This window comes from Bidens hawaiensis, unplaced genomic scaffold (genome assembly GCF_021521415.1).
Source record: "Bidens hawaiensis isolate Kalapana, Puna unplaced genomic scaffold, B.hawaiensis_p1.1 tig00017066_1, whole genome shotgun sequence".
Lineage (NCBI taxonomy): Eukaryota > Viridiplantae > Streptophyta > Magnoliopsida > Asterales > Asteraceae > Bidens > Bidens hawaiensis.
In genome coordinates, this window is record NW_027492584.1 from 164,584 (window position 1) to 189,351 (window position 24,768).

At 34.7% G+C, this 24,768-nt stretch overlaps 5 protein-coding genes and 1 pseudogene across 6 annotated transcripts; 2 read left to right on the forward strand and 4 right to left on the reverse strand.

Annotated features, from left to right (window-relative positions):
* Nucleotides 1–446: 446 nt before the first annotated feature.
* On the reverse strand, nt 447–3,067 carry LOC143552969 (putative ribose-5-phosphate isomerase 4, chloroplastic). The gene is made up of 9 exons (XM_077043058.1): nt 2,960–3,067; nt 2,609–2,736; nt 2,216–2,285; nt 1,678–1,782; nt 1,467–1,562; nt 1,327–1,383; nt 1,126–1,243; nt 966–1,032; nt 447–840 (listed from the first exon to the last, which is right to left on the reverse strand). The coding sequence occupies exons 2-9, from the start codon at nt 2,710–2,712 to the stop codon at nt 771–773; spliced, it is 687 nt and encodes a 228-aa protein (XP_076899173.1). The 5' UTR covers nt 2,713–2,736; nt 2,960–3,067; the 3' UTR covers nt 447–770.
* A 1,118-nt stretch (nt 3,068–4,185) lies between these two features.
* Nucleotides 4,186–6,607, reverse strand: LOC143552970 (uncharacterized). Of its 2 annotated transcripts, none has more exons than XM_077043059.1 (6): nt 6,508–6,607; nt 6,023–6,095; nt 5,806–5,899; nt 5,611–5,727; nt 5,465–5,522; nt 4,186–5,018 (listed from the first exon to the last, which is right to left on the reverse strand). In XM_077043059.1, exons 1-6 carry the CDS (start codon nt 6,538–6,540, stop codon nt 4,539–4,541), a joined length of 855 nt encoding a protein of 284 aa, XP_076899174.1. In that variant the 5' UTR covers nt 6,541–6,607; the 3' UTR covers nt 4,186–4,538. The 2 variants fall into 2 exon arrangements, with proteins under 2 accessions (XP_076899174.1, XP_076899175.1); XM_077043060.1 differs by having other exon boundaries at nt 4,190–5,012.
* Nucleotides 6,608–8,866: 2,259 nt separating this feature from the next.
* On the reverse strand, nt 8,867–10,876 carry LOC143552971 (protein MAINTENANCE OF PSII UNDER HIGH LIGHT 1-like). The gene is made up of 3 exons (XM_077043061.1): nt 10,471–10,876; nt 9,534–9,668; nt 8,867–9,456 (listed from the first exon to the last, which is right to left on the reverse strand). Exons 1-3 carry the CDS (start codon nt 10,651–10,653, stop codon nt 8,983–8,985), a joined length of 792 nt encoding a protein of 263 aa, XP_076899176.1. The 5' UTR covers nt 10,654–10,876; the 3' UTR covers nt 8,867–8,982.
* A 1,209-nt stretch (nt 10,877–12,085) lies between these two features.
* Nucleotides 12,086–16,309, forward strand: LOC143552972 (coatomer subunit epsilon-1-like). Its single transcript, XM_077043062.1, has 7 exons — nt 12,086–12,326; nt 12,398–12,487; nt 13,892–14,043; nt 15,244–15,379; nt 15,457–15,612; nt 15,776–15,855; nt 16,076–16,309. The coding sequence occupies exons 1-7, from the start codon at nt 12,162–12,164 to the stop codon at nt 16,164–16,166; spliced, it is 870 nt and encodes a 289-aa protein (XP_076899177.1). The 5' UTR covers nt 12,086–12,161; the 3' UTR covers nt 16,167–16,309.
* A 1,309-nt stretch (nt 16,310–17,618) lies between these two features.
* Nucleotides 17,619–18,266, forward strand: LOC143552973 (dirigent protein 22 pseudogene; annotated as a pseudogene).
* A 746-nt stretch (nt 18,267–19,012) lies between these two features.
* Nucleotides 19,013–24,013, reverse strand: LOC143552998 (protein CHUP1, chloroplastic-like). Its single transcript, XM_077043082.1, has 7 exons — nt 22,916–24,013; nt 21,395–22,207; nt 21,169–21,300; nt 20,094–20,275; nt 19,908–20,019; nt 19,306–19,449; nt 19,013–19,204 (listed from the first exon to the last, which is right to left on the reverse strand). Exons 1-7 carry the CDS (start codon nt 23,669–23,671, stop codon nt 19,124–19,126), a joined length of 2,220 nt encoding a protein of 739 aa, XP_076899197.1. The 5' UTR covers nt 23,672–24,013; the 3' UTR covers nt 19,013–19,123.
* Between the last annotated feature and the right edge of the window lie 755 nt (nt 24,014–24,768).

The window sequence follows — 24,768 nt, forward strand, 5'->3', positions numbered from 1 at the left end:
CATTTATTAAGTTTTTTTTTTTTTTTTCTCCTTGATCACTCCAAAATTCCGTATATTACAGTATAAATCTTGTAGCAAAGCAAATTATTAACAACTAGTGTATATTATAAGTGAATCTTCAACCAAGAACACACAACAAAATATAAAATAAAAATAAAATAATACGATAAAAAAGAACCCTTCAATGAGGTGTTCGTAGAATGGACATGTGTACAACAGTACAACACCTCGTTATTTTCATACATAATTATGTAGTTGATATTCTTTTATAGGAATAATGTCATATATACTTTTACAAACACCGAAAATAACATATATTTCCATTTGGATTAGTAAGTTTTATATTTGAACCAAAACATACCATGAAGAGTAACCAAGATACCATTAGTCACTTGGTATTTAACTATGTATCACTTACAATAAAGGTTTAAGGAGATAATTATATATTATTACATGGACTAATGTAGTCACCAAAATGATTACTAAGGTATCATAAGAAGTTATGTACCGAAAGGAGTTATCGAATTAACTCATCGTCTAGTGTTGCAAAGCTTAATCATGCCACATCACCCTTAGCTAAGGGTGTACAATCACCAAAATGAAATTAACAACATTGTTACTACCTTATGTCAACGATGATATGATAATGTAAATGCCACCACAAGTTATAAACCAAGAATCTATAGCTCATTACTACTGATATGTCGGTATGTTTGTTCTCTATACAAATGTATCATAAGATATAAAAGGTGAAAGCGTATGTGTCGGTTTTAAACGCTTCTCGCGATGCTATTTTCAATTACACGAAGCCCTGATTCTGCAGCAATCACTGCTATACAACTGCAACCCACAAGGAAAAAAGAAAAAAGGAGAATCTCAGTGACCCGTTATAACAGAAGTCTTTGACGGGCCATTTCAGGTTATATTTTCTATCAAAATCACAAAGAAAGGAGAGAGAAACTAACGGTGTTTTAGTTATGATGCCATGGCATGCAACACCGTCAATGCTGTTGAGAAGATTTGCTACTTCAGCTGCATGTAAAATGAAACATCCTTTATATTATATCTGTCTGAAGCACATGAACTGACATAACAGATATTCATTATAGAATCAAGTGATGCTACCAAGGTTTGGTATAGGAGATGTAAATATAACATCAAGAATATTATGTCCTTCTTTTGTTACTAGTGGAAAGTTGCCTCCCGTAGGATCTGCATGCCCCATAGACGGTCTTCTCCATACCTTCATATACAAAACTATGTATGAGTTATATACATATATAATTAAATAAATGCATACATATATGTGTGTGTGTAAAACCGTACCTCTGCATCACCTACAAAGAGATCATCGATCTCTTCTGCGGTGTCCATCCAGCTGACCTAGAATATGAGTTTTAAGCATAATTATTATATTACAGATTTAAACAAATTGATTTCCATCATTATTAGTGACTGAAACTTACAGATTTAACTAAAACAGGAATTGAACCCTCAACAACCGTTTTGTAGTTTTTCTCTTTGACCATTATCACAAGATTCTCGGTCACATCTAATATTTTCTGTAGAATAAAAAACCAAGGACAAAATGAATATATGAAAGAGCAGAAGGTTCTTTTTTTTATATAAAAGGAAAAGGCAAGATGAAAATAAAAAGTCGAATAATTTTGCATTGACCTTCTCTTCAATTATAGACTCGTCTCCTTGAAGTCTTTGACGACCAATGACGATATTTAGGCTTCCTTCTTCCATTATGTCAGCATCATTGAATGCGAAATCAATCTAGAAACAAGTCAACAGATTATATATAGGATTCATTATTAAGAAAGCTGTATAATTCACTGTAGCATCTAAGGAAAACTTATTACTAATAAGCAAAGATCTTCCATTATGTATTATTATGTTGCAGGTTTTGAAGCAAAATCTCCATAAAGGAAAGATCTTATCAAGGCTTATAGCTCTAAAAAGAAGGAAACTTTATAATCAGTTACGGTTTATTTAGTTACAAACACTTTTTCTGTTTCTTAATCTTCTGAATCATGTTCACATTCCTTCTCATTATCTTATGATAAATAACTAAAATGTAATGGAGTATGAGTATGTGAAATTATTATATCAATATAAGAATGTTAATTTTGTTCCATATGGTTTTAAATATAAAACCTAGTTAAAAAGCAATCAGCAGCAAGAGAGTAAACGGATACTCGGATCACACTTGTGTACTATCTTGGTACTGATGCAGAGGTATTCCTGCCTTTTCTGCTTCACTTGCAATCTGGTCAGAACTGCATCAATAACGGTAGGGCTGTCAGTTCATGTCTTACGTGTTTAACACAAGAATCAAACATGAAAACGACTCGTTGAACATTTGCCTTTGTTGGTTTGAGCATGACAGTTGTACGTTTTATGTACCAAGAAGGAGAAATAATGTACCCTAGCCTCTTAATTTTAATTATTATTAAAAAAGTATAAAAACTGCATAGCGCACTTTTTTTGTTCAACAGGTCTTATCGTGTCTAAACAGGCGTCCTAAATAATGGCAATGCAAACACACGTATGCTATCAAAATATGGTAGCACCGCGTAATTCAAATGATGCACTCACTCACGTGGGAATTCCAACTATGTCTTTGAGTAGACCGACACGAAGTTTGTGACCCAAATACTCGATAGCAAAAGATGAGGCTACACCAGACCCTAGTCCAACCACCATGCCACTTTGTAGATATGTATCCACCTAAAAGAAACAGTTACAAACTATTATTACCTTATTAATAATAAGTTATTATATATAATAAAAAACAGTAGAAAGAAAATGATGGGCAGCAAAATAATAAGAGAGATGTTAAAGCTTACAATGTGTTGCTATGAAGTGGTTAAATTATAAATTCCTAAAATGAAACAATTAAGTAATAGACATATACTGATCAAAATTAAGTCGAAATAAAACAGTTTGGTACCGTGTGTTTAGCAGCATCAAAGAGCACAACATTGCTATGGTTTAAGCAGGAGCGAGTGACTAGAGGTCTGTAATTGAGCTTACTTCTAGTTAAGCTTGTTAATTTCAGGTTGTTACGAAATTGGAAGTTGAGATAGGATGTAAAGGGATTAATAATGGCCGCCATGCTTATCCCGAAGCTCACCTCTCTCCGTACAACAAACAAACAAACACCAGTCATAACCACATCATTTTTATTATTTTCTTATTTTATAAACTTCAAAATCAGTTTATACATTAACCACGTTAAGTACGTGGTTTCCGTCCATGTGATTTATTCAAGTTTGTAGTTTTAGTCAAATAATTTCAAAAGTGTGATTTTTGTCTTTGATGTTTTACTTGCAATTAAACCCGACCACATTAACCAGGTTAAGTCTGATCGTTAAACCCATCAGCGTGTCACTCACGTAAGAGGCAATTTTGTCCTTTTTTTCCCAAAATACACCTCAGCCTCTCTCGTGAGGGGGCTGGCGTGGGGAGAAAAAGGACAAAACTGCCCCTCACGTGAGTGACACGCTGATGGGTTTAACGATCAGACTTAACCTGGTTAATGTGGTTGGGTTTAATTGCAAGTGAATTGAAACCACATGGACGAAAATCGCACATTTGAAACTATTGGACTAAAACCGCAGATTTGGACAAACCCTAGGAACGAAAACCGCAGTTTACTCTAAGCTAAAATAAATAATAAAAACTAAAATAAACTTGTAGTGTTTTTAGAAATTAATTTTTTGGGTTCTCAAAGATCAATTTTTAAGTCTTAAAAGTGATTTAAGACAAGATTGAATGTGATTTGCAACAAGGTTCAACTTTTTATATGTGTTGATTTTGATCTAGTTCCTTTTGGGTTAATTTTAATTCGTATTCATTTGAATTGGAACATCAATATATAGGAAATGTGCAGCGGAAAGATGGATCCATATTTGAAAAACTACGAATATGTTTAGATGCATAAGGAATGGGATTATTAAACATGATACATCAACATTGTTTTACTATATTGAAGTAAATGATGAATTTACTTTATTTTATAAGTTGACGGTTCTTTTTTATCATCATTAATTGACCAATCATATATGACATACTTCACGAAGAGGTCTCAAAAACGCGTCAAGGTAAAATTTGGTATGAGAATGGAAACGATGGAGTATATAGAACGAAGATCTATTGATCAAGTACAAACCGTTTCTATCTCATGCCCTATTTGATACATACCATAGGATATTTACGGTAGAAAAAGGAATCTTTTAATGGGAACCGAAATAAAAACCGAGTGCAAACCGAAATAAAAGTTGTGATCATTTTCATTCTATGATGACAAGTTTCAGCATTGTAAAGTATAGCGATCCAATACTTCAATAACAAGCTCACAACAGACTTATGACAACATCACTATTACACAACAAAGAGAAATACAAAATACATATCACAAGGAAAACTAAATAACTATAGAAAGTTAGAAACAATAAGCAAACTACCGTATATCTGTCTTGGTATAAATTATCACCTAACTAGAAGCCACTTCTGGTGATTTAAAACCATTATTCTTCATCATAGTCTTCATCATCCTCAATCAACCTCGAGTTGACTCGTGCAAGACCAGGGTCAACAGCCATCCTGTCAATTTCTGAAACCGGCCACCAAAGATACTCACTGTTAGCAACCTCACTAGCTTCCGCAGCTGGCGGCGGCAGTGGTGGTTGTGATGACGATACTGCATAGCCATCTGCAGCATCATGCCCTTTATCTATATTCCCATCAAAACCGCCATTTAGATCAATGTTGACTGCAGTTTTGCTTTTGTTTAACTCTGATTGGTTGTCCACTGGCTCCTGTGGGTGTGGGGTTTCCTTGCTGATATTATGAATAGATAATGTTGAAGATTCTGATTCCGGTTCAATCACGGGAAGATCCCATTCTGCAGATACTCTGCCTCTGCCTCTGCCCCTGCCCCGACCTCTTCCTCTACCTCGGCCTCGACCTCTGCCTCTACTGCTTGTGGGTCCCGCTTCACTCTGTATCAAACATTATGTTATTATGTCAATTTACGTTTTTTTGGTTTTTTATATAGTAAGGTTATTTTAGTCATTGCACAAAAACTTAACAGATACATTTGCATCTGTTAGACCATGTGTAGTGGCACCCAGTCAGAGTTATGGTTTTTTACAAAAACATGGTGTAGTCATAAAGCCTCAAAACGCCTAAAAAATGTTTTTTTTTTAATTTCCGTCCACATGTTCCGTGTTATATACAAAACGCTCAAAAAAAATACCCAAAAACGCCCCCCCCCCCTCCCTTATAGGGCAAAACGCCTCCCATAAAGCTTGACTACGGATGGTCTTAGCGTCAAGGACCAAACGTGTTAGTCTGAGTGAACCGTGAGAACTAAAGGCATAATTTCCAAAAAATTGTACCAAAACCGTAAAATAAATACCACATCAGATAAAAAATAAAAGAAAATCATTACCACTCGGATTCTCTTTGATTCTTCATCACTTCCATTGAATTCATCAGCAACAACTTTCCTAAAACAAAAAGATTACATTTTTCGCGTTTCTTAATCAAGAAAACTCCACATAATAACACAAATCACTCTCAATTTATGAATCTTACTTTCTTTTTAACATGGTGTGATCATCAGCACCAGCTTCCGAGTGGCCATAATCAGGGACCTTGCTAACAACTTCTTTCAGAAAATCAAACATATTGTAGCTTTGAACACAGTGCTTTCTGAAAAGAGATATAAATCCATTAATCTATTTCACTACAGCTTTTCACACCAAGTCAAAGTCAAAGATCATGACTTACAAATGCAGTGAGTTAACCGTCTTTGCTCCTCTATGAACAGTGATACTATACGTACGGTCACAAAGATCTTGCAGGAACAATTCCAACGCTTTCGCTGCGTAATAAATAATAAACGCATCAATAATTATACGTACAAACACAATATTATTACTACAATATCAATTTATCCGTAAACGTGTCAAAATTGCCACATCTACCTAAAAGGATAAAAACTCACAAACTAAAACGGGCACGGCCATGGCAATTTTCCCGACATCCTCATCCGCTTGCATTATCTTTTTTATCCGAACCTGCAAAGACAGATATATATTATAATTTCCCTTTTAACTGATTCAGATCTTATATATTATTAATGAATTGAACATATAAAAATTTATAATCTTAACTAATACCAAAAACCCTAAAATGTCAAAATGTATGTCAAATCAGAATTTGAAAACACCAAATTCAAATGAAATATGTTGATTTTACTCCAAGAAAATTCGATCTGAAACATATATTATAAGATCGCAACAGACTGCAACTCAATTACTGATTTGAAATTAAAAATAAAATGTTTTGAGTCAAAGTCAAAATTATCATTAGGGTATCAATACTGGACACAGTTAATTAAGCTAGCTGATTATATAATATCATATTTATAAGGACAAAGTGTATACGAACAAGAGGAAAGTGATTATTGGATTAAAATTGAAAACTTACAGCAGGGAAACGGGTATCCAGCTTTTTCTTCATGGCTTCACAAACAAACGAACGAGTGAGTTGACTCGGGTTGTTCAGTTATCATAAATTGCTTCTAAAATAAATTGTCACTTTTACTAAACAAATCACCTAAAAATAATTAACGTTTTTAAGAAAATTTTACCTTTCACAAAAGTTACATCAATTAAAATATGACATCTGGCCCAAAATTTTAAATCTTTTTTTAATCAGTTGTTGGTGACTTGGTGTTTATAACTTAAGATCATCTTTTAACATAGATTATTATTTAGTTGTTTGTTGCGTATGATTTTCATAAAAATAGGCCGAAATGAATGATCTGTGGTTTTTATTATTATTTTTTTACTATATTTTGGTTGATTGATTTTTTTATAGAATCCCTTATAAATTTCCCTTTTAACATGCTAAACCTCAAAATTTACTTTAACAAATTGATTTCGCTAAAGGAAATATAACATTGATCAATGATAAGCTAATTAAGGAGATAAAAACTGGAACCAAGCGGATCGGAGTCATACTTCACAACTTGGGTTGTAAACCATCCAAGGACCACTTGCACAAGTGGCATACGTAAGGACCGCCGATGACAACTACACCATACTTGGGAGCACATAACCAAGATATGAACGTTGTGCATGGCAGGTGCTCCCAGGGCGAGGCGGAGCCAACAGGTATGACCGACTATCACCGCTACTAACGGTTTTCACGTGATGGTCTAAGGAATTTCCCGATCAATAACTTTCCATCATCTCGGCTATAAATAGGAGGAGCATCCTCCTTAGGTAACATCTTCTTACATACGCTCACGCTCGTCTTTCATTACTCACACATAGCACATATTGATTCTCATGTCATATTGTGATTACAGTTAATGATATCACTGTGTAAAACCAAACACATAGTCACAATGGGGTAGATTTAGGTAGGATATAGGTGGGTAGCCTTGGCTAGCCCTAAACTTTGTCAAAGGAGTGCATATATATTTAAGGTCTTTAGCAATCTTAGGAAACCATAATGTATAAGCAATTTAATAGCATCATCTGTAAGTGTTAGTGTGGTTATCAAGCATCAGTATAACTCACTTGGACTTCCAGATACCCACGCTAATGAAAACAAAATCCCACGAGTCGCTGCTAGGCATGTTCAGTGAAAACAGAAAAGAAATTTTAAAATGAACAAATGAATATCATAGCGATTAAAAGAATAATAGAATGAGGGACTCACCTCCTTAATCATTCCATTAGTCCATGATAACCACATTTAGTGAAAACAAAATCCCACGAGTCGCTACTAGCCCCGTTCAGTGAAAACACAAGCGATATTTTTCAAACGAACAAATGAAGACCACATCAGCTTGAAAAGATAGTCGAGGACACATTAGGATAAAAACAAATTAATTTCTATAAGTATATTAATTGATGTTTGATAAAAAAAAAGAAAGTAATTTCCATGTAGGCAAGACACATTAGCTGGAAAAGAGTATAAAGAAAGCCACGTTAGCGTCTCCACTAATGACATTAGCCAAAAGTTAACGGGGGAGTGATAAAAACAAATATGGTGAAAGCCGGGAGTGGCGGGAGACAAAGTGAAAGTTGTGAGTGTTATCTACCAACGGAAGAAAGTTGGAAGTATTAAAAACCAATATCCCTATTTAAAAACCAAATTGATCAATTATTTATAAATTCTTTGCAAAATTAGATTATCAGTAATTTGAAAAAAAAATCAGAATGCCGTTAACTTTTCTTTTAGATTTGACATTGAATAGTCACGTAATTCAACGTGAAAGAAAAAAAAACTTTCGAGTTATCCCCTGTTAACATTTGAAAACATTATTTGATAGTCGGACAGGAGTATATAGTTTACCACCACTCGTAGTTGTGCCACCCAATATTTTTACTTAAAAGTAGTAGTCAATGTCGATTGTGATAAAATCTCTCTTTTCAACCAATAAATCCACTTCAATAAATACTATAATCTGACTATATCAGTAGTGTCTTCCACAATCATTTGGAAACCTTCCAAGTTTGACCAACAACTCGCAAGGCCGGCTATGAGGCGGGGCTGGGCGGTCGACCAACCCCATCCCAACACCCCAATAGGCCCAAAATTTTATTTTTATGAAAAAAAATATGTATTTTAATTTTTAAACCCAATTCTCAACTAATTTAAGGCCTAATTTTTTTCCCTTCGGCCCAAAATGTTTTCACGATTCTCGGAGAGAACCCTGAGAACTCGTAGCTCAGCTTATTAGAAGTCTAACTAGACAAAATCACCAAATTGATTCGACTTGATCAAGGGTTCAAATCCATTGTTGTGGAAGATTGATTATTCCAACACTCAGTCGATCAATAATTTTACAATGGTATAACGAATTAGCGTGTATCACAAAGTATACAACTCAATGAAAATCATACATACAACACTTTACCATGCATATAAACTAACCATATTTATAACTTACCCAGATTCAACCACAACTTGTTCCAACACTTGTTGTGCACCACTCTCTGTTGGTCCAACTGAAGTTGATGCCTCGGTTGCTGGAGCTCCTGAATCGACAGGTGTGGTAGAGCTCCGTGGCTCGGGTTCAGTCAGCAGTGACTCTACTTCAGTTGCTGGAGCCACTGAATCCACTTGTGGGGTTGAACTCTCTGGCTCAGATGCAGGTGCAGGTGCGGGCTCAGCTGGAACTGAAATTTGAACAACTTTTGAGGGCTTGAATTTGGTTATGTAGTAACTAAGTGATGGACCCGAGTAATCTAATGTTTGTATTTGAGGTGAGTTCTTCCCTACTTGCAGAAGAATCACAGATGCAGCTGCAACAGCAATAAGAGCTACAAAACCAACTGCTCCTGCTGTATTCTCTGATCCATCAGAAGACGTACCTTGTGTTCCCGAGCTTATTGCACTTTCTGCCACGTAAATTGCAGGCTGCGCAAGTTTATTGACATCTGATTGTTATTTTCTTAATTAAGTTCAAGAGATTAAAAAATACTGGAAATACTAACCTCAACTGAATATATATTTGTCTGTCCAGCGGTGTCCTTCTCCACGTAACCACTCCATTCACGCCTACGGGGCGGGAACGTTCCAGTCACTTTGGTTTTCTCTCCAGCCAACCATTCCACGCTCACTTTCCCTACCTGTTTTTATAACACATCAAATATTCATCATTTTCAGTTTTCAACATCGAGGGTAACATATTGACACATTCATCCCACTCCGTGACCACATTGTATCAACTTAAACATTATACTTCCATAAAAGTATATATTATTGCTGCAATCTAAAACCATAGCAGTTTCTAACATGAATTTAGTTTTCAAACAATGTTTTATTAGATTTTGCTAACCGATAATGGTCTGTGTCAACGGTTCGGTCCGGCTACCAAGTTTGTGTTTGTATTGGTCTAGCATTCATATTCATATGTTAATTTACATATAACTTAACCACATAATACACATATATAAATTCGTTTTATTACTTTATTGTTAATAACTTTTCTTAAATAGTTAAATCTATATGACTAGAAAAGCCATTAAAAATATTTAAACCTTTAATGAAAATATTTCAACAAACACATTATCGAGCGTGCACGAACACAATTGAACAAACACGGCCTCTGTTCGTGTAATCGTGTTCATTCATTTGGTTAATCGAACAAAATCCCTTGTTCATGTTTGTTCATTTATTAAATGAGCTTCCCGCCGAACGGTTCGGTTCGTTATCGATAAATTCAGTTGCCATCAAATACATAATTTCCATTTACATGAATGACTAACCTAAAAGAAACCTCAGAACACTCCAATTACTCATCCAAGCAAACATGTTCTATAATAATATTAATAAAACTTAAAAAAACATTCAATTAAATCTAACAAATTCACCCAAACTGGAATCTATTAATCAGTTTGCATATTCATCACACAACTCAAATTCGATTACCTCTTTGTCAGGGGCGCACTCTTCGACATTGCAGTCTTCTTGTTCATCAGATGAAGCCCTAATTTTGAAGAATCTGAGATTCTGTTTCTGATGATGCTTATAGCGGTTGTTGTTGTTGAAGAACTGTACCCTCATGTGAGTGCTACAGCTGTTTGCTGATAATGCGGTAGCGGATGACGCCATTTGATTGCAAACCAGCTTCGATTATTTTGTTTGAAATCGGAGATTTGTGAGTGACGATGATTTTGGATTTGTTTTGGGGTTTTATTTGTGGCTGGTTTTGAGTGGCGTTGGCTTCATTTCCAGCGTTGATTGCTTTTATTCCTCTTTGCATGGCCTCTTGACCCGGCCCACCCGATCTGATTATCTGATCCGGTTTATCACATAAGAAAATTGCATATTTAACGGTTCGGTTTACAATTTGTAACTTTAACAAAATTAACACATATATATAACTTTAAAAAAATTTCACATGGTACGGTTGATTGCTACATTATAAGTGTAGATCCATCTCTCACAATGTAAGTTGAATCTGTCAAGAGCCAACAAACACACTTGTCAAAAGAATTACGAATACGCAACACACAAAACATGTTTTCTAACAGCACATTAGTATATACTAGTTGACAGCTATATAATTTTTTAAAGTCAAATAACATTTGTATATACTTTATTGTTGTCAAATAATATATAACATGTAATTAAAAACTTTAGTCTCTTAAATAGTAGGGTAATACTAATTATGATTTTTTTTCAATAAGTATAATAAATGTGCTAAATATAATAAAACATCATAATTACAATTGGTAATCCTACGTAACTATGTTATGTTGTATTTTGTGTGCATAAAGGAGCAAAATTATCCCTTGTCCATAGAACCATCAACAACAACGTGATGAATTGCCATTGTTTTGTTAGGCAAACTCATGAACTTTTGAAACGGGTTGTTCAAATATGTAACTTGTCATCAAGGGATATGATCTAATGATAAAGTGAATGTTTTATTTTTGAGGTAGAGGGTTCATTCACATCTCGCAAAAGACATGTCTAGATGATTAGCAACAGTACTATTAAGGGGTGTTTGTCCTAGCTTTTTAGCTTCTTTTTTTTTTCAAAATAAGTTTGATTTGGTGTTTGGTTTAGCTTTTATAGCTTATGCTTATAAGCTTATATAAGCTAATTTGAAGAAGCTTACTTGAAGATTGTTTTTTAGCTTATTTGTTTAAGGGGGTAAGTTACTCATTTGCCCTCAAATGATGGTAGATTAATAATATTGAAGCAACTTATTACGGCAACAAATCAAAGAATAGTGGATTAAACAACTTATTAAGATGTATAATCAATTTGTAGTCTATAAATTAATCCAAACATTGAAAAAAAAGCTTACAAATAATATAAAATAAGCTATAAACTACTTTAAAATGTAAGCACAAACTAGAAAATAAAAACTAAGCCAAACAGCCCTTAAGACTTATGAGTATGAGTATATTAATTTGTCGTTAAAACTATGTTTATAATAGAAAATTGAAAAATAATTTAATTTAATTTAATAATTTCTTCTAATCGTGTCACTAATAAAGAAGTGCTGCACCCGTAAAAACCCAGCAATCTATTCTCCTGTAATAACTCGTGCATCGTCTTCTTCTCTCTGGATCTATTGATACCACACCACCACAGACGTAGATCTAACAATGGCAGGCGCACCAGATTTGTTATTCGCTCTAAGAAACAACTTCTACATCGGAGCATTTCAAGCAGCCATTAACAGTGCCGATGTCCAAAACCTCTCAGAAGATGACGCAATTGAAAGAGACTGCCTCGTTTACAGATCCTACATTGCTCTCGGAAGCTACCAGGTAATTAATCTATACTCTTCTCCTATCACTTTTAGTAATATTTTGATCTGATCTCTAATTTTGTTCAACAGCTTGTGATTAACGAGATCGATTCGTCTGCAGCAACGCCTCTACAGGCCGTGAAGCTGCTCGCGTTGTATCTCTTGAGCGCCGATAATAAGGTGAATTGTTCTTCATCTAGATAATTAGATCTATGAATATGTAAGTTACATGAACCCTAGCTAAGGTCAAATTAGGTCAAAATTGGCATTTATTTTGTTTGATGAGTTATTAGTTTGTTGATAAAATCTATAGCATTCATAATTCATATTGATTGTGTGATTGAACTAGTTTTTTTTGTAATGATGAAGCTAATTTGGTACTAGAAGTTGAATTCACACAGCATATCAACTGTTTACTATTTAAGTTAAGGAGTTAGATTTCTTATTCAGAGCCTGCAATGAGGAAAACAAATAGAATTATTGAAAGTAGAATATTAAATTATTGTTTAGTTGTTGAAGAACAGAGTTACTTAAATTGAATGGCATCATGTGGACAGTTAATATGTGCATTTTTTTCTTGTGATGGTGAGGCTAATTTTTGTGTTAGAAGTTGTATCATGCACAGCGTGTTTTGCTGTTCTATTGAATCGTGAACTGTATATGATTTAAGTTCAGGAATTAGATTTCTTATTTAGAGCCCATAATGAGGAAAACAAAGATAATCATCGGAAGTAAAATATAAAATCATTCTTTAGTTGATGAAGAATTGAGTTAGTTAAAGGCATAGTTATTAAAAGCGCTAGGCGCACTCAAGGCGCATAGGTCTCGCCTAGGGCCTAGGCGCAGAGCGCAAAAAAAGCGGGGGCTAAGAAAAAAAAGCGCACTTAAATGAAAAAAATTAAAAATATGTTATGTTTTAGAAAATAATACTATTATTCATATATAAGTTAAAAATTCATAAAACCTTCAAATATTATTTTAATAGTTCAATAACAAATAGTTTTAAATTAAACATTTATTTGAATTAACCTACCATTATTTATAAAAAAATAATCTTAAGGTTACTGTAGCACACACTAGCAGTAGCAGCAGAGCTGCAAAGTGAAAACAGTGCATAGCTACAGCTACAGTAATACTTTATAGTTTATAATATAAAACAATGAACTTGTTGCAGCTTTTATATACTTTAAACAAGAAAATGAGAACACAAAAAAGGCTCTCCTCTTCCTTCCAGGTAATTCTCCTCCATTTCAGGCCGGAATTTCCAGGTTTTAGCCGGAATCTGGTCGGAATATTCAGATTTTAGCCGGAATCTGGCCGGAAACGCGCCTCGACCGCCACCAGGCGCTTTACCTGCGCTGCGCCTTAAATTAGCGCCTAGGCGTGCGCCCAGAGCGCTTTTAATAACTGTGGACTTAAAGGGAATGGCATTATGTGTAAAGTTAATATGTGCACTTTTTTTGTTGTTTTAATTAAAGTGAATGGCATTACGTGTAAAATTAATATGTTCACATTTTTTGTTGTTTTAAATCTCTATGATCAATTTGTGTAATTGTTTTTTTCATATGGATTTGGATATGATAGGAAACAGTAATTTCAAGCATACGAGAGTGGTTGGGTGATGCAGCCATTGGGAACAACCCGATACTCAGGCTTATTGCTGGGATCATATTCATGCATGAACAGGACTATAATGAGGTTCTGAAGTACACAAATGCTGGGGGAACTATGGAACTGTTAGTCTTACTCAGCCTCTTTTGCATCTTTTTATACAGTTTTGCTATTTTTTGCATGTTTCTCGTTGATTCTTGATATTATATGTTTCTGTCATTAACCATAAGAAGTTTCCTAAACTGTCTACTTTTGGTTTTCATTTTACATCTTTATCCTCCAATATCATTTACAGTTATCACATCCCCAAATTTCACCTACTTGATGTTTTTCAATTTGTTGGTGCTTTCTTTGAAAGTCTGTGTTCGCTGTTTTCGTTTTTTATTTATTATTTTAAACCACGAGCCTTTCGTTATGATCATTCATCTATCTAGTATAAATTGAGGAATGGACTAAGAGGCAATAGAATTTTAAGTTTGATCAACTTGCCATTAACTTGGTGGCATTTGCCCATCTAAGGTGTTAGCTTTATCTGTAGTTGTGGGTTCAACTGTTGAAGTCTCAACTGGGACAAGGGTGATGCATGTGTGAGTTTTTTTTTGTGAAAAACGAGAAGAATCTAAGTTTGGTTAACATTTAGAAAAAACAAAAGAATCAAACGTACCCAATAAAATCTCACTTGTTGCAAGTTATAAGTGGGTCAAACCTTTTCTCTATCCCAGAAGATAAAGAAGCTGCTTCCACTAAGTCCCTCCACTCCCAAAAAAATTAAAAATTCTTGACATGTAAACTGTAAAGTATAGTAATTAGATAAGTAGATAACATAAAGTGTGGCGCAAACAAAACCAAATGTACTAAAATAGTAGTGGTAAACTGCTGGTAACACAAAATGGTGAAAAAGCTAATAATAGTAGCAGATTAAAAAGAAGAAAGACATGAATAAGTTCCTTCCTCAAGCGAGTTTCTGAGCAAGGTCAAGAATAAACTTCCCACTGTGGGATAGGCGGACTATATGTGAGGTTTTTGAAATTTGTATTGGTAGTATGAAATACTTGGGAGGAGAAACTTGTTTTCTTGGGCTCAACAGGTTGTTTATATGTTAGTTGTCTGTTTAAGTTTTTCCTTTTTTTTAATAACCCATGTTTTTTTATGTGTTCTGATTGTGTCTGTCTATTGACTTATTGTGTTTGTGTCTGCACCGACTTTTTTTTGTGATTGTTTGCATTAAATATTATCAATACGTTTTACTTATAGAATTTTAATTAATGATCATATGTAAGCAAGAATTCTCATCTATTACTGGACCCGGCAATTTTCACTTTCAGGAACGCCTTGAATGTCCAAGTTTTCCTGAAGATGCACAGATCTGATTATGCTGAGAAGCAATTGAGAGTTATGCAACAGATTGATGAGGATCACACACTTACTCAACTCGCTACTGCATGGCTAAATTTAGCTGTGGTATGTAATCTATTATTCTTTTCATCTTATTAAACTATAAATCACACTATTTTTAATGTACATTTTCTTTGAAACAGGGTGGTTCAAAGATACAAGAAGCATATCTCATCTTCCAGGACTTCTCAGAGAAGTATCAGATGACTAGTTTGATCCTTAACGGGAAAGCTGTGTGTTGCATGCACATGGGTAACTTTGATGAAGCTGAATCATTTCTATTAGAAGCACTCAACAAGGTAAAATTTTAAAGTGTTTAAAGCATGCTTCTTTTTCTTGAATATACTGTTTGGCTATTTTCTTTCTGTAACTAGTAAGAAAAAAATATTTTTGCTTCTGCTCTTCAGTTTTGATAATATAGCATTTAAGTTGTGTATAACATTTGATGTATTGTTGATATAGGACGCAAAGGATCCAGAAACACTAGCAAATCTAGTTGTATGCTGTCTTCATCTTGGGAAACCTTCTTCGCGATTCTTAAGGTACGAATAATACAAACTTGTTTTCAACTTCTTTTTTATTTGTACATGCATCTTGTTTTGTTATACACATAACTTGTTTGATTGTATACAAATATAAAAAAAGGAAATCTGGGATTAGTTTATAAGTATTTTGTTATCTTATACTTTGCTGTTTAAGGTTTAATAATGTTATCTCAAACTAATTCATTGTGATTTGATTTTTTTATTTTTATTTTTGCAGTCAGTTGAAACTGTCTCATCCAGAACACATGCTGGTCAAACGGGTATCAACCGCAGAAGAAAATTTTGACAGAGCAGTTCAAACGGTCTGAGACGCTACATGTTTTTATAAGTTTTGAATTTAAATTTGTGGTTTGATTGCCAAAAAGGATTTCTAGCGGACTTGGTATAATGCTAGATTTGTTGGTAGTTATTTTCTGGATTTTACCTGATGAAATTTACTGGTTCGAAAGAAGTGTGTTGTAAAGATATATGCTTGTTAAGTTTGGTATTCGAAAATTGTTTGGGCCGAATAAGGGCATTTTATTAGCTGAACAGTTGGGCTCACAGATATCCCCACCTTAAGAAATAGATCTGCACAAAGAAACCAGGTTGGGAACTGAACCCTGTTTGAGCCCAGCCGAAGGGTTGAAATCGGTTTGTAACTCTTTACATTGAAACTAGTCAAACATGAACGAACCAGACTAGTTAAAAATTGGTTTCAAATCAGACCCGTTCTTCAAATAACCAAGTCGGAATCCCAACCGGTTTAGGAATAAGGAAAACAAAAAAGACCAAATTTTGCACCTGTTCCAAATGATCAAAATACGAGTGGCACGTGTACACAATTAATTTTTGCGCATTACTATCAACGTTTATTTGATATGAATGGTTTTTTTCTAAGGTCGTATAGATTGGATTATCTTTTCCTTTGCAAAGATGATGATTATCGACTGCTAGAAGATGGTAAATCATTATTTATCAGGTAGGCAAGGTGTAGGCAAATTGAGCGCTTGGCCTGTCTAAGCGTTGAAACCGGCCAAAATTTTCATTGAATTAACACAAAATCAAACTAGCTACAGAGATAAGCGATGAGTCATGAACCAGTAAAACTTCAAATTAGACAAAGCTTATGGACCCCCCCCCCCCCCCCCCCTTCCCCCTTTGTCAGTTGTCACCTAAAAGATTCCCAATTTTTTTATTTTTTTTTGTCTTTTTATCTTTTAACCTTGTTTTGAAACACAATGATGATACTAGTTTATACTGATGAAGTAGAATAGTATTAGTCATCCATTTTTAATGTTACCCCGATTTGACCAACAAGGTAACTAAAACCGCAAAAGCCCCTAAAACTCCTTTCGATTAATGTAGATAGTTAGGCCTGGGCCATAACGGCCTACTCATTAATTAGCCAACATTATCAAGCTTAGTTCTTGTACTCAAGCCTGATCACAACTCTAAATTATATTACTGTGCCACACAAACCGGTTACTTTTGTCTAAAAGTAATTGATATTTCCACTTATGCTTCTAGAAAAACCAATTGTTACACAACTGTAGTTTTGCTTTATTTGACAGTTGACACAAACATATCACCAACTCTCTTTGCTTAAGCGTTAATTAAAAGCAAACCCCACACACCTAACTAACTAACTAACTAACTTTAGTCACACCACACTAGCTCAATAAAGTTAACCATGTTGCCATGCATATTAAAAAATCCCACTTCTAAGTAAAACCATCTCCTACTTCTATTTTCTAAAGCATCCACAGTAACAAAACACAATGGCTAACTCTCTTCTCAACAACACACTCACAATCACCTTCTTAATATTGTCTTCATCCCTTTTACATCTCTCAAGTGGCACATTCTACGAGGAGATGAAAAGAACGGAGAAAACAACGCACTTCCATTTCTTCTTCCACAGCGGCAAAAGTCCAACGGCAGTCAAGATAGCTGGGATCCAAGATTCCAGCGGCTTTGGTGACGTGTATTTGATGGATAACACATTGACAGAAGGCCAAGACGGGACATCAAAGTTGGTGGGACAAGCACAAGGAATGTATGCATTTGCAGCCAAGAATGGACCAGCATTGCTTATGGTGTTAACTTTTGAGTTCACCCAAGGAGACTTCAGTGGCAGTAGTCTTAGTGTGCTAGGGCGGAATCCGGTTACAGCTGATGTGAGGGAGATGCCGGTGGTAGGTGGAAGTGGGCAGTTTAGGTATGCCAACGGCTATGCTTTAGCTTATACGGTTTGGTTTGATCCTTCCACGAGTGATGCCATTGTTGAATACAATGTTTATGTGAAACATTACAATGGTGATCAAGTCCCTGCAAACTCTATTACCTCTCTGGCTGTGCGTGCTAGCTCTCCCTTTCTTCTCGTTCTCTTCTGTCTCTCCTCTATCTCTTTAATGCATTATTAAATTAAAAAAAAGGTGAACGGTGAATGGTCGAGGATATAGCATAGGTTGAAAGACGAGGTGAATGATGAAGGGTTAGTGGTAAGTGGTGATATTGTGCTGAGGTGACATAATGATGGATGATGAATGAAGAGTATGCATGATCATGACAAATCATAGAGTTGTTGAGGAACTTGACCTTGTCCTACGACTTTCGACCAGGTTTAGTTTTTCGGGTGAAAGCTCAATGGGACGTCACGGGTCATTGCTGTTGTGCATATTGAATGTTTTTTGCTGTGTTTTTGGTTAGTTAGAGCTTTTATCGTTTGGAATTGAATATTTATACAGCGACTGCAACATTTAATTTGTCGTCCGGGCCTTGTCCCTCTCGTGTTGGCCGTTGAACTGGTTAGTCGAGGACGCCCAATGGTTTTGCACACCATTTTTTCTAATATACATTTTAGCACAACATGCCTTTCAATCACTAGAATTGATGTTAAACCAGTAAATGCATATAATATCTAAAACAGAGAAGACATATTTTTATATGTAAAATAATATAAGCAAAATGCAAACAAAGATATTCTACCAATTTAAATCCAAATCCACCTAAAACATAAATTTAATAGAAATGTGAAGGGTGTAAGAAATTGAAAGATAAAGTCAACAACATGGTTCAAACTAATCTTGAACCCCCCAAATACATATATGTTTTAGCAGGAAAAAAAAGATGATGACACCTGCATCATCTCATCCCATCCCATCCCATCCCATCCATATCTAAACAGCATTCATTCTTTCTTAATACCAAAACTAACATCTTAAATAATACCCTATACAAAAAAAAGTCCATATTTCCTGCACCAAAAATTCTTCATTTCATCCTACTTTTTGTTCAAAACAAGAGCTACATTGCGAAGCTCCTCGAAAGCATGCATTGTATCGACATCAAATCCACCAGCAAACTGCAACAAAGCAGATAAAACATGTTCAAATTATCGGGTCAAAATGGCACTTGTATAATAACATTATAAAATTTGTGTTTTATTAGTAAATATGTTCGAACCTGATGAATGCGGAAAGCAAATCTCACTCCTTGAAGTAGCATATAATCCATTGAAGAATCTTTCTCATGTGTTCCCTTCGTTTGAAGCTCTGTAGCAACTCTTTTTAAGTATTTCTTAGCCAACTTAACCGATCCCAACTTAATCTGCATGCATGAAGATCATATATGAGTGTGCATAAAACCGAAATAACTGACCAAACCCAAAAGCGTCCGTTTGATTTTATGTTTTCGCAAAAACTGAATTATAAGTTCGGTTTCGATTTTGAACCTGAAAAAACAGTACTGAACCCTTATTAAAGTTCATGTTTATTTTTTAAGGTTAATTAAGTATATTTGTTTGTTGGATGCATTAAATCGCTTTATTTGAAAGTTTATTATTAAGTTATAGATGATAATTTTTTATTTATGAAAGTTAAGTGATTTGTAAGAAACTAATCTTTTGATGTAGCCTAAAATTTTAAGCCGAAATGTGTAATAGACAATTAATTTCAACTAAGAAAAGAATTTAAACCATCAACTTTCAGGCTCAAATCCATCATTTGGAGCTTTTTTTCCCCGTTCCAAAATTTTCAAGCCCAAATAGCAAAACTGAAATAACAAACCTTGTTTAATATTCCTGAATCAAGCATCCAATCAGTTGGAATATGAAATTCTTTGCAATTACGCATCAACGGCTCTCTTGTTCTAAGAAGATTATATACAATACGCTCCATCCTACATTTGTGCAACAGATGTTAATAAATTAAGTATGTTCATACTTATCAGACAAGGTATGAGAATGGTCTTACTTTTCAGACACGGAAACCATTTTCTTCAATGCCAGGTCACATTGTATGTGATAATTGTCCTTGTAATTTGAAATTTCATGCTCCAGTTTCTTTAGATCTCGGTATGCAAATGCTGCTTCTCTTAACGTGTCGGCTTTCTTCTCCGGCCAATCAAAGTGCTTCAAAACCGCCCTCTCATCCACCTTTTTCAAAATTCAAGAAAAGTCAAACCACATATATAATAGATATATGCAAACAATCACTTAAATGTTAGCAATTGTTTAAATGCTAAAAAGATTACTCCAATAAAATCTTGATTGATTAATGATAGATGCAAATTAAAGGTCAAAACGGACGGTATGTAGGTGTGTAAACGAACAGCACGGATGCAAACGAAGCATGGATATTCGTTCATTTAACTTCAACCGAACAAACTATGGAACATGAACTGGGTTTTCTTGTTCGTGTTTGTTCTTTAAGAAAATGAACTTGCTCAGGTTCGTTTGTGTTTTTTTGTTAACAATACAAACAAACGTGCACGAACATAACTGAGCTAAAACCAATTAAAATATGAAAGTAAATGTGAAAAATGTGTTGGTTTTAAAAAGTTATTAAAACTAGACAAATGAATGTAAATGAATGAACATAAATGAAAGAAGAAGACTCATGTTTGTTCGTTTGATTAAATGAACAAAACATCTGTTAATGTTCCTTCGTTTATTAAATAAACGAACTTCATGCCTAATGGTTCACGAACAGTTCGCTAAACGTTTAGTTGCTTACAGGCCTACGGGTCTAGTCATCTTAACCATTCTTTAAATTATTTCTTGAATTCGATAAATATTTAATGTTTAACTTAATTAAAAATATATAACTATAAAATCATAATTTAAACTTAATGAAATAAAATGATTTACAAGGTTGTATGCAGTGAACCCGTTTTTGGTGAATTTTGACCTGTTTGTTCCATCCAAACCGTGTTTCAAGCCAGCTTTTTTACTCATTGGATCCGTTTGAAACAAAACACAACCCAAATAGACTCATATATCCATAAATGGGTCAAAAATTCTACTTTAAATTTATATAATAAACTTACAAGAAAACCAAGTTCATCATCCAGCCACTTAACAAATGCCACCACATCTTCAATATCTGGATAAACCGCATTGTTAACCTCATGTATCAAAGAATTCACAAATTCCCCTTGGGTCTCAACATCCTCCTTTATCTAAAAATAAACAAAAGTATGAGATAAACAACATTAGCTCAGATAATAACTAAAATTAGATATGTTTTCAAGACAGCTTATCAAAAAAACTTACAGCAAGCAAATGTGAAGACCGATTTTCAATTTCACCAATCATACTATTTCTAACATTATTAACATCTAAAGCATCACAAATCCCATCATTTATGGAATCTTTTCTAGAATCCCGTTTCATAAGCGAATGATAAAACTCGACTACTTCCGGAGCTCGTTGAACCACCCCTCCACCATTACTTCTTGCATTGAACTTTGGCGGCGGAGGTGGTGGAGGAGGCGGTGGTGGTGGCGGTGGTGGTGGTAGTGCTTTACCACTAACCTCTATATATTCCTTAGAAGTAAAACTAGAAGGCCTCGGAGGAGGGTTAGGAACCCTTAGCGCCCTTTTTTCAACATCCAAAAATGTTTTCAGTTTTGTAGCTTCACGCAATTGTGAATTTACAGCTATACCCTCCATTTCCATTGAACATATAAAACCATCAGATTGCCTTCTTTTATTCACCACCAGATCTTCTTGACAACAGTTTGCTCCACTGATTGAATGCCTTCTTCCTTCTGACCAACACGTTTCTTCATCAAGAACGGGCCATTTTTTAATTTTCTTAATCAAGTTTAATGTTTTTTGGGTACTACTATAGTCAGAACTTGCATCACTTGATTCAACAGAAGCTGGACTTGATGTTACTTCAGAAGTCATGAAGGTTGAGTTTTGTAACTCATTTTTGAGACACGAGTTGACCCATCTAAGATAGACAAGCTCCTCAACCTCATTTAATCGGCTTACTTGTAGATCTTCAACTTGTTTGCATAAATCTTCGTTTGTTTGTCGGAGCATAGATGCCTCAGCTTTGATCTTCTCAACAAATTCATTCTGTTCATTTTTGAGGTAACATAATTAGACCAGCATAAGCTACATAAACTGAAATTGCTAACTGCCTTTTAAGGTGAGAGGTATATAACATAGTTAAAGTAATCAAGGAAAACTAGGGTCATTCAAAAAGTCCGATCAAAACCGGCTCGCTTGTTAGCTAGCTCGTTGGTTTGTTTAAGATAAAGCACAAACTGTTAAATGTGTGTGTATACATGCTTATAACTTAATGCCATATTCCATTCTTTAATATCTATGTATACAGTATATATACATGTGTGTGCGTGTGCATGTACATATATACATGTTTACAACTTAAGTCGTATGACAGTTTTTTAACCAAAAAAATACTAAAATTTATCTCAATATTGAAAGTAGCCGAAATTTTAACAAAACTATAATCCAAAATTTAATATCACATACGTTATATATTTTGTAGTTTATAAAATACGGATTATGTGTATATTACAAATATTATTTTTGATTTTATATAAAAGGGTTAAAACTTTATATTTAAACGAGCCGGCCCGACTGAGTTGTGAGCTAGCTCGAGCTTTTGACGAGCCGAACTCGGGCTCAACATCCCAGCTCATTAATATAAGCCGAGTCCGATCCCATCTTGGCTCGGCCCAGCTAGTTAACAGCCCTAATAAACTTATGTTATCAAGACATTAAAAGAAAATATGGAAGTTAAATAATGATATTGGAAACCTCAGAATCTTTGGCAATGGCAGCTAGTTGAGACTCCATTGAAGAAATTCTGAAAGAAAGATTTCTCTTCTGAAGATGAAGCTCAGCATTCAGTCTTCTCAACTTAAGAACATCTACCTCAACACTATTGGTAACCCCCTTTGCTATATTTTCTTGCAACTGCTGAGAATTCAACTGCTCAGAAAGACTGGCGTTTTCTGATTCAAGCAAATCAACTTTGCTTTTAAGAGCTTCAATTTCACCAGTCTTCGATTCAACCATTCGTTCAAGCTCCAAAGCCTTGAGATTTTTCTTCTTGAAATCACCCAACTCGGCCTGCAATTTAGCTTCTCTGTCTTTAGATTCCTGAAGCAAGCTTCTAAGCTGATCAAGCTCGGAAAACAGATCACGAGAGCCCGAAGAAGACGACGACTTATACAGCTGGACCCCTTGAGGATGAACTTGTGTAGAAGTGACCGAACACGATAAATCTCCAATAAGCGACCGTTTCGCTCGAGTCAGAGCCAACGGGTTTTTCGAATTCGCGTTGGTGATATTAGCAAGAGGCTGCGGTGGATTCGATTTCTTCACGACTTGTTTCGATCTGGTCTTTTTATCACCCGAAAACCCTTTCACAATGTTAGAACCCCAAATCGACCTCAGCTTCAAATTCGACTGTACATTGTTGTTCCTACACTTTAACGGCACTTGATTCTCATCCGAACACTTCGCAGATGGTTTCAACCGATTCTCCCACCCCGATTTAGTTTCCTCCATTTTAAAAACGTATCAAGCAATTCGTCGAACAGGTGGTGTGCAAGTTTCAAAAAACCCCCCAAAAAGCTTCAAGATTTAATCAGATCATTACTGGTATACAAAACAAACAAAGGGTCGAGCTGTTCAACGATTCATTAGAATCTGATGCAAAAATCTTGCATTTTGGATCTCAAGCATTTCGTCGAACAGGTTATGTGCAAGTTTAAAAACCCACAAAGATTCAAGATTTACTCAAAAGATTAAAAATGAAAGGCATCGGGATGTGTTTAAGGGAGCGTAACGGCGAAAAAAGTGGTGAGTTGTCTGACAAATCAGCAGCCTTTGAAGCAAGTTTTATGCTTTTGTGTTTGAGTTTTTGAATTTCGAATGTGTGAGTGAGAGTGAGAAGAAAGAAGGGGTTGGAAGACGTACCACTTTTTTTAAATGTAACGATCAAATTCTTCAAGTGGGCCATGGTACCATTTTCGGTCTTTCTGACATTGATGACTGTGGATGGGTGAAAAAGACAAGATATAATATGAAGTAAGTGGGGTTTGTTGTCTTATAAATTGTTGTGTTTTTGTAAATGAAACAAATTGGAACACTCTAAAATTTGAATATATATAAAGTCAATAAAGATTTTGAAATGGTAGATGAGGTTCTAGCATCAAAGGAAAAAGTTCAATGACCTATATTAGTTGTTTATGTGTGAACGAGCCCGATTTGATTTCTTAAGTCGGGACAGACTGAGATGAGCTTAAAATTGTTTTGAAAAGCGGGTTATTTTTGGATTTTTTTGCTTATTTTTAGAATACGTGTTCTTGTTGTTTATAGTGACAGCTTCAGACGATTGGAAATAGCAAAAGTGAATTCACTTGTATAACAAGCGAATTCAAATTTTTAGTTATTATTCAGTTAGATAATTTTAAAAAATTAAGAATATATAGTTTTAACATTTTAAAAATATATGCAAATATACAGTTTTATTAAATGTTATGAACATATTTAAAAGTAATTATTGTTAAATGTTATAACTTCTCTAGTAGTGAATCTTATTCACTATATGTATATATAGTTTTAAGGACAATACATTAATGAAGATTTATATCATTATTTTT